The 9,315-nt window shown below is 34.5% G+C and overlaps 1 protein-coding gene across 1 annotated transcript; it reads right to left on the bottom strand.

Moving 5' to 3' along the window:
• Nucleotides 1-7,588: 7,588 nt before the first annotated feature.
• LOC132309240 (LOB domain-containing protein 2-like) lies at nucleotides 7,589-9,083 on the bottom strand. Its single transcript, XM_059807564.1, has 2 exons — nucleotides 8,501-9,083; nucleotides 7,589-7,650 (listed from the first exon to the last, which is right to left on the bottom strand). The coding sequence occupies exons 1-2, from the start codon at nucleotides 9,081-9,083 to the stop codon at nucleotides 7,589-7,591; spliced, it is 645 nt and encodes a 214-aa protein (XP_059663547.1).
• Nucleotides 9,084-9,315: the final 232 nt, after the last annotated feature.

Here is a 9,315-nt window from a genome sequence, read left to right as displayed (position 1 = left end):
TAATCTGACATGTCATGGAATGCTCGAGCTTCAGGAACGGATGCTCGAGCTTTAGGGCTCATGCTCGAGCTTCAGGAACAAATGCCCGAGCATTTTTAGATAGATGCTCGAGCTTCAGTAAATGGTGCTCCATCATTAAATTGACACTTAGCCAATTTTCTTCAACTATTTTCTGAAGCATCTTTTTCTTCAATACTTAGCATATTTTTAGTATTGAACTCCTTTAACATTACTCGATTTAAGCTTCATGGGCTTGAGCACTAGGTACCTTGCTCGAGCGTCAGGGGCTCATTGCTCGAGCATATTGGATGATGCTCAATCCTTTGTGGACAGTGCTCGATCATAGAGGTGATGCATGAGACCTGGGAGCATAGCCTTTAATTCAAATTAACTCATTAATTTCCAACGCCTCATGCTCGAGCTTCAGGATCAAGGCTCAAGCACCCTTGGTTAAGGCTCGAGCACCCTTGTAGTAAGGCTCGAGCATTAAGGTACTAATGCTCGAGCATTTAGGCCTTGTTGATTTTTTTTTTATTTTCTTTGTTATGATGCTTGAGCCTCAACACTTGGACTCGAGCTCTAAGGCTTGAATTGCTTCAAAGTTCACCAATTTGGCTCTCAGCTTGCTCTGAATGACCGGCAACGACTCTGTAAGCTTTGATATTATCATAAAGTCCCAGTTTCAACCATTTACCAGGGAAAGTACCTACAAACACACATTAAACATAAATTAGTCTAATAATGTATGGAAGTATCACTTTAGGCCCTAACATATATGTACTTAGGGGCTCGAATATGCATATATTCAGCGTTAATCAGTATCCTTATTTGTATGTCACCCTTCCATTGGAATTGGCCATGATAACCTTTGCAACTGAAGTATAGTTATGGTGTAAACATAATGTGATTCAACTGATGCAAGATTTAAGCAAGCTCCAGAGGCCTGCAATCTCTCTAGCTTCTCTATGGTTTTTGAACTTGATAGAAAAGAGTCCAAACCTTACTGTTTCCCATATGTTTATTTATTTATTTATTTATTTTTTAATTTTTATTTTTTTGAAATGTTAGAAAGGGAACATGAGTTATTCATGAAGTTCTCTCATGCCATATATTGTAGACAGTAGGCTTGGGATTGCATCAAGAGCAACAATGGAAAGAAAGCCAGTTAACAAAAGAGTGTCGATTTGGAGGGCTGATGAGCTCACAAAGAGTAAAAATGGAATTCCAAATTTAGGAGGAAAAGAGGCAAAGAAATAAAAAAGTGAGCAATGGTTTTAGGAGAGGATTTGGAAAAAAAAAGGCAACAATTAGAAAAGTGGAGAAATGACATGGAGGGGTTGTCAAAGGTAGATCGCTTGTTTTTCAAAGGCCATCCATAGCACAAAGTTGTGCTTGGGAATACTTCTTTTAAACCAAACTAAGCTACCCCATGAAATAGAAGGGGAAGGGAGGTCCAAAAAATTTCAGTATGAGAGAATGAGATTGAAAGATTAAAGGGGATATAAGAAATTGTGACTAAAGATTAAGAAATGAAGGGAGAGAAAGAGGGTTGGATAGTTCGGGCATGAGGATGGATAAGAAATAAGGGACATGTTTAATATAATGGAGCTCACTGTAGCTGAGGTATTAGACTCTCTTGTTAGTAAAGATTTCCATAAAATTTTACAGCCAATCTCTAACCATCTGCTAACCGTTTGTCAATCCCTTCAAGAACCATAATCACTAAGTTCCTCAATCTTCCTTGAGCCAGAATTTCTTCGTTGCTGAAAGAGATTTCAAGAATAAGTCTTACCTTGCCCTCTTTATCAATCAAGCTTTAAAGGGATCGGCTAAAAGATGATTTTGATTATATATTAAACTTTCTAGTATAAACTGCATTTGCAGATATGTTACCGAATTGTTGCTTATTTCAATTCTAAATTATTTCACATCCCTGAACCGTTTGGTCAACACATGAACGCGATTACTGTTAGAAATTAAACTTGATTATATTTTTAAATATCTTTGAAGGTTATGGGTGTTTATTTGGTGTTTAATTTTATATTTATGCGAGTTTTTATTGGAGTTAGTAGGGGGCATGGGAATTACAACTAATAATGGTCATATTAGTGGGTTAGTGGGAGTTATGCCTATTGAAGATTATGGTAGTGAGAGAAATGAGAGTTATGGATATTTATATGTAATTTATAGATATGTGTTCTCAAGGCCTATATAATCATGTACTCTAGCAATTTTATTAGGGAAGAAGTGAAATAAAAGTATTCCTCCATATCATTCTCTTCAAAATATTATTAAGTGTTGTGTGTATGTAGGCCATTATTTCCAACAAAGTGGTATCAGAGTAAAACCAGAAAGTAGTATTAGAGCAAAAACCAACAAATTGGTATCAGAGTAAAGTCAGAAAGTGGTATCAGAGCAAGAAAGTGAAGGCATGGACAAGCCCATTTCTCCACCAACATCATTTGCACCACCATCAATTCAAGATCAATCAACTCCATCATCATCAAGTTCAAGTGACATGCCACCACTTCGCATGAGGAGTCTTCATGACATATATGTCAAAATGGATGAGGTAATGGAAACGTTAGGTGATCTAACACTTTTTTGTCTCTTTGCGGATTGTGAACCTGTTGGATTTGAAGAGGCAGCACAAGACAAAAAATGGAGAAATGCTATGGATGAAGAAATTAAATCTATAGAGAAGAATAACACATGGGAGCTTGCTACACTTCCAAAAGAGCAAAATGTAATTGGTGTCAAATTGGTGCATAAAGCAAAAAAGAATGTAAATGGTGAAGTTGAAAAATATAAAGCAAGATTGGTCACTAAGGAGTACAACCAAAAGCCTGGAATTAACTATGAAGTATCTGCACCCATAGCTTGTTTGGAAACAATTAGATTGTTAATTTCTTTGGTAGCCCAAAACAATTGGAGAATCTACCAAATGGATGTGAAATCAGCTTTCTTGAATGGGTTTCTTGAAGAAGAGGTGTATATTCAACAACCCATGGATTATGTTGTAAAGGGGCAAGAAAACAAAGTCTTGAAATTCAACAAGGCTTTATATGGCTTGAAGCAAGTACCAAGGGCGTGGAATAAGTGGATTGACAAATATTTTCAAGACAATAATTTTTCAAAGTGCCCATATGAACATGCTCGTTACTCCAAAATAAGTGAGAATGGAGATATGTTTTTTGTTTGCTTGTATGTGGATGATTTAATCTTCACAGGTAGCAATCCAAAAATGTTTTGAAGATTTCATGAAGATTATGGCTCGAGAGTTCAACATGATAGATATTGGCATCATGGCTTATTATCTTGGCATTGAGGTCAAGCAAATGAAGGATGTAATTTTTATTCACCAAGAAGGCTATGCTAAGGAAATTCTCAAGAAATTTAAGATGGAAGATTATAAATTGGTGAACATGCCTATAGAAGTCAGAATTAAATTGTCAAGAGATGAAGATAGAGAGACGATGGATCCAACATTTTTCAAAAGTCATGTTGGAAGCTTAAGATACTTAATATGCACAAGGCCGGACATATTATTTGCAATTGGGCTTGTTAGTCAGTTTATGGAAAGACCCACCATAACTCATTTCAAGGCGGCTAAGAGGATTCTTTGTTAAATCAAAGGTACACTTGATTTTGGGTTATTCTATTAATTTTCTAAAGATTTCAAGCTCATGGGTTATTGTGATAGCGATTGGGCCGGAGACTTGGATGATAGAAAAAGTACTTCTGGCTATTGTTTTTTCATGGAAAATACTGCTTTTACATGGTATTCAAAAAAGCAACCCATTGTCATCCTCTCAACTTGTAAAGCGGAATATGTTGCAGCCACTTTATGTGTTTGTCAAACAATTTGGTTGAGAAATTTGTTGAAGGAATTACACATTATAAATTAAACTTGATTATATTTTTAAATATGTGTTTTTTATTTGGTGTTTAATTTTATATTTATGTGAGTTTTTATTGGAGATAGTGGGAGGCATGAGAGTTATAACTAGTAATGGTCATGTTAGTGAGTAGTGGGAATTATGCCTATTGAAGATTATGTTAGTGGGAGAGATGAGAGTTATGAGCATATATATGTAATTGATAGATATGTGTTCTCAATGCCTATATAATCATGTACTTTAGCAATTTTATTAGGGAAGAAGTGAAATAAAAGTATTCCTTCATATCATTCTTTTCCAAAATATTATTGAGTGTTGTGTGTATCTAGGCTACTATTTCCAACAAAGTAGTATCAGAGTAAAACCAGAAAGTGGTATCAGAGTAAAAGCCGACAAATTGGTATCAGAGTAAAGTCAGAAAGTGGTATCAGAGCAAAAGTCAACAATTACCTCAGCTAGAAATACTTCATGTCCTTTCAGTAATGCCTTCAATGTGTTTCTCATGGCACAAACCTTTACGAACTAGAAAGGTTTTGGAACTTTACGAACTAGAAAGGTTTTGGACCTGAAGCTGCATTTAAGAGGCAGTTAACTATCATGCCATAATCTTGGTATGCTGGAAAGTTTCAGCCACAAGGCCCACAAACTTTGAGGCTATTAAGTTTGGCACAAATACACCAAAATTTTCTCTGCTTGTTACACTATGTCCAATCACCATTAGCTACCGAAATATCATGAAGACTAGGAAGTTCATCACCTCCACTAAACTCATCCAAGATTATGAGGAATTTTCAGTCCTCCGAAATTGCATGACTTCCAATTTCCAATAGATAACCAAGACCTTTGAACTAGATTCGATATTTTAAAAATCTCAATCCACTGACTACTTTCATTTTACCACTTTAAGTTGAATATTTTACAAAATTGAGTATTTGCATCATTGGCTTGCAATTGACCATTAGGTCATTGGCTTGGGTAGTACCACCTCTCCTCCCAAAAACGTGAGGGTTGGAGTCCCAAGTGGGGCAATGTGCATGCGGTGCATGTGTGTTTGCTTTACGCCTTTACCTCACTAAAACAAACAAATAAATTGCATTTTGAGCTGACGATGATAAACGGCACACCTTAAGAACCATACACTGTTCAGTTTAGTTATGGAGCAGTACTAATTAATAGAATCAGTCTTTCAAAGGTAACCCAATATCAAAAAAACTGGAAAGGTTTAAGACCTGATCTCAAAGATTTTTATAAAAGACTAATTAGTAATATCTCTTCTTGAACTGCTGATCAAAGCTAGGGATAATTAAATTGAAGAAGATTCAAAAGCATACATATAATAATCCCCAAAACAGTGAGCTTATAGCAGAAGAAAAATATATTATTCTGGCCTTTGTTAAAATAAGTGCTGCAAAGGTAGCATATTACAGGTAGAAACTAAGGCCAAAATGGTTAATATATGGGAGATCACAACTTCTCCTTTTTTGGGAAAGGGTAAACTACATTACAACAGACAACAAAATCTGATTAATTTTCAGGACAGACGGGGTTGGAGAAGTATAGTGATGCGAAGAACGAATTTGTCAATATCTTTAAGCATCTATTGAGCTCTAATAATCAGTAAAAATATGATAGTAAATTCAAACTGTACCAAGTAATCCATTTCTCTAGTCTTTTGAGAGCCAAAGCTTGGCTTTACGAAACTAATACAATAAGGCTTGAGCAGGGGAGCTCATGCTTCTTGGCTGAGCCATACTTGACAGAAAAAATGGTTGGTGAGTGGTGACGGTATGCTAGCAACTGAATTTTTCTTTGAATGAGGTTGGATGCTGAAGTAAAGGAATTTAATAGCCATTGCGCATTGGCATCAAAAGTGCAAAATCCAAGTTTTCAAAAAAATTCAGACGCATGCCTTGATGTAACAATGCCTACAAAGTTCTTTCAGGTAAAAATAATAAATAAATAAACCACCACCTACAAAATTTTTGCCAAATTTTTCGTTTTACGAAAAGCAAACCTAAATCTATATATATATATATATATATATATATATATATATATTGCTGTCTATCATTAATTCAAACAGGCTGCCTTTCTGAAAGAAAGAAGCATAGTTGACAATATCCCCTTAAGACAACAGCATGTGAGGAACTAAGATTGGGACATAGGCTCTCCTGGTGCTCTATATAAATGTTGATCTTATGAAATCCTATTATATTGTGAGCTAGATTTTATTTATTTTTTTTCATGGATATATATATTAACAACCTGTTATTTCCCTGATAATATTACAGTGTGTAACTACTGCTACATTTTCAGTGAGCTTAAATGGTGCTGTGTGTGTATATATATATTATACGCACACACACACACACATATATATATTAACAATCTAGAGGGCTTAGGTGAGTAGATCCTATATCTCCTTACCTACTTCATGAAGCTTTCTCTGCAATTTTGCATATAATAATTTCACATTTCACCTTAATTGTCTTCAAAGTGGGATGACCTATTTATCCTTAGTGGTGTCAATGTCAGTTTTTATTCATGATATAGAAATTGGTAAACTTCCAATAATATGTTTTGGACTATCATTAATCTCTGGTAGGCTTTTTTGGCCTGATATTGCAAGGAATTATTGGACAAAATTTTCAACAAGAGTTAGAACTAAGTTGACCTAACAATTCTGCTGGACTTTAGTTAGTATTCAAATATTCATTCTAGTTACGCAGTAGTAAATTTTGTGATCTTTCCTTTGGACTGGTTCAGAATTCAAGCACCAAGTAGCAGAGAAGTCGAATGGGATGCTATATCCAATTAATCCTGAATCAGAAGGGTGTTTGGGGTATGAAAAGGCTTCTGAATTGAAGTAAATCCTCTATGAGGAGACACACTGGGCTTCATATGTAAACATACTCCTTGGGTCAGATGGTGTTATGTATAGAATTGATATAAAAATAAAAATAATTGTTGCTTTTAGAACATATCTATAATAGCAGTCTGCACATTGTGTTGAATGAAAATCTTACAGAATGAAAATGGATACTATTAAGAGATGACCACTGGGACCCTCATGTGCCCCATTCTAATAAGTATGTGGCTAAGGGTTGTCATGAAGGAGCCCAACATCAGTAACATGGGGAATTCCTAAAATAAAACTTATAACAACTTTACTTGCCCAAAAATATATATATATATATCTACTTATGACAACTTCACTCCAATGATAATATCAGGCACAATCAATGTGTATTCTGTGAAGCACTGTGGAAGGAGATACTTTCATTATGTAAAATAGAAATTCTGCAAGTTGGGTTCAAGAATTGTATTGGGTAAGGCAAGTGTAAAGGCAAATTATAAAATATACACATATCTAATATTGTTCTGGAGTTTGTTTCATTCCCATATCTTTTTCTTTTTACATTACTCGTTTGCCTATGAAAAGAAGAAGAAAAAAGAAAACTGATGTGTTTTTTTTTTTTTTTTTTTTTTTTTTTTTCTCATTTTTTGAATAAATATGATATTTAGTACATTGATAATGATAATTCATTTCAACTTTAGAAATCAAAACCTATCCCAAAAACATATCATAGAACTAATTGGTGTAAATTTTGTATCAATAATCTGAAGTAAAAGAAAAAAAAGAAAAAAAAAAAAACACTGTAAGAGAAACAAAGAAGCACTGCGGATATTCAAGAGCCTCCTTCCCATAATGTGCTCTCTACAGACTTTGCATCAACTGAACCACATTGACCTACAAAAAATAGAAACAAAAAATTACCTATTGATTAAATTCCTCAATCATAAACGAAATTTCAAGGTTTTGAACAAAGGGAGATGAAAAGAAAATAGAAGTGAAAAAACAGACCGCACTCAACAGTCCTACTAATTGCATTGCATACTAGTAGCATAAAAGAATATTAGTCCCCATAGCTTTTTTATTTTTATTTTTTATTTATTTTTTCAATTGATGCAACTAGACTTTGAATTCAATATACTGAATACATGACAGAAACATTGACCATACAATGTTTGTTATATAGATCAATTTATTCATTTGATTCTTATCTATCTATTCCATCTTAGTGTTTACTATCAGCAATCAACTTCTCAATTGGTAATTTATCCACTTTTTTTTTTTAGAAGAGGGAAAACTTAGACATATTATAGAGAAAATACTATAAAATATAAATATGAAAATACTAATAGAGAGAGAGAAAGGAGACAACACTAGAAAAACTAACTCCGGAGAAAGGAGACAACACTAGAAAAACTAACTCCGGAGTGGATTATAAATACCCGGGAAATAAAGATGAGAAATACTTGGAGAGGATTAAAGATGTATAACAATTTATGTGAAACTTGTAAGAATTCTAAAATCCTGAAATCGCCTTGTTCACAAAGAAAAAGTACTTTTTCAATTCTAAAATTCTCAAATCCAACTCATTTTCATTTTAAGAGAGCTTAGTTGCTAAGACTATTATTCATCAAACTGAATAGATTCACAAGAAATGTCGTCACTTTCATTAGATATGCAAACAGTTTAAATAATGAATGTATTATTATTTAATAACGAAACTGGTGCAATCTGAGTGCTTACTTACCTGGAACATAGTACTGCTGGTTAAAACCACTGATGATGGGATGCTGCTGAGGCACAACGACAACAGAACCTACATCTCTTTCTTGTCGAAGTACTTTGTCTGTAGCATGCATGGCATGCAAAGGGTAATTATTGCTTGAATCTACCATAGAACTGTAATTCAATGCATTGTTATTGTTAGTATTACAAGTCCCATTGTTAGAACTATTCCATCTAACCAAATTGGGTACTGATTTGTACAGCATATTAGTTTGTGTTGGTCCTTGAATTTGGTTTTGGGTAGTTTTGTAGAACATGAGCTCATGACACACTCTCATATACTCCCCATAAGGACCCAACACCGGGTCTCTTTGCCAACAAAGAGCTTCCCAAACCACTGAATCAATGGCTCTTTTCCTATCTCCTTCATTGTTGAGACTTCTGATTATCTTCGTCACGTTGCTCACACCGAACACTTTGTGCACAGCTTGGAAATCCTGATTCTTTTCTGCAGGAAAATGGGGTGCCAACACACACTCGTCGCTGCACTTCTTCCTCTGATGCTTGCATGATGCACATGCAGACGCGCCATTGTTCCTATGCATCTTAAATAGCATCAATTTTAAGACATATACCTAGATTACCAACTTGTTTGTTTACTAGGAAAAAGTTAAATCAATGAAAAAGTTTTGAGGTAATGAAAATAAGGAAGATTTCAAGTAAAGAAACATAACTTGTATATATACAGACACTTGTTTTGATAGAGAATGAAAAGAGAGTGGCTATATAAATAACACCAATTACAAGGGAAGTAGAAGATCAACTATAGTGAACATG

Source organism: Cornus florida, unplaced genomic scaffold, assembly GCF_030987335.1.
Source record: "Cornus florida cultivar Cherokee Brave unplaced genomic scaffold, ASM3098733v1 CherokeeBrave_3.0.0_Hap2_Chr05, whole genome shotgun sequence".
Lineage (NCBI taxonomy): Eukaryota > Viridiplantae > Streptophyta > Magnoliopsida > Cornales > Cornaceae > Cornus > Cornus florida.
This window is presented reverse-complemented; position numbering and strand designations above follow the sequence as displayed.

Excerpts from the sequence above, each read along its gene's own strand:
- LOC132309240 (XM_059807564.1), bottom strand. The coding sequence starts at position 9,083 with ATGCATAGGAACAATGGCGCGTCTGCATGTGCATCATGCAAGCATCAG. Across the intron at positions 7,651-8,500 it reads CCAGCAGTACTATGTTCCAG|GTCAATGTGGTTCAGTTGAT; the intron begins GTAAGTAAGCAC and ends TATTTTTTGTAG.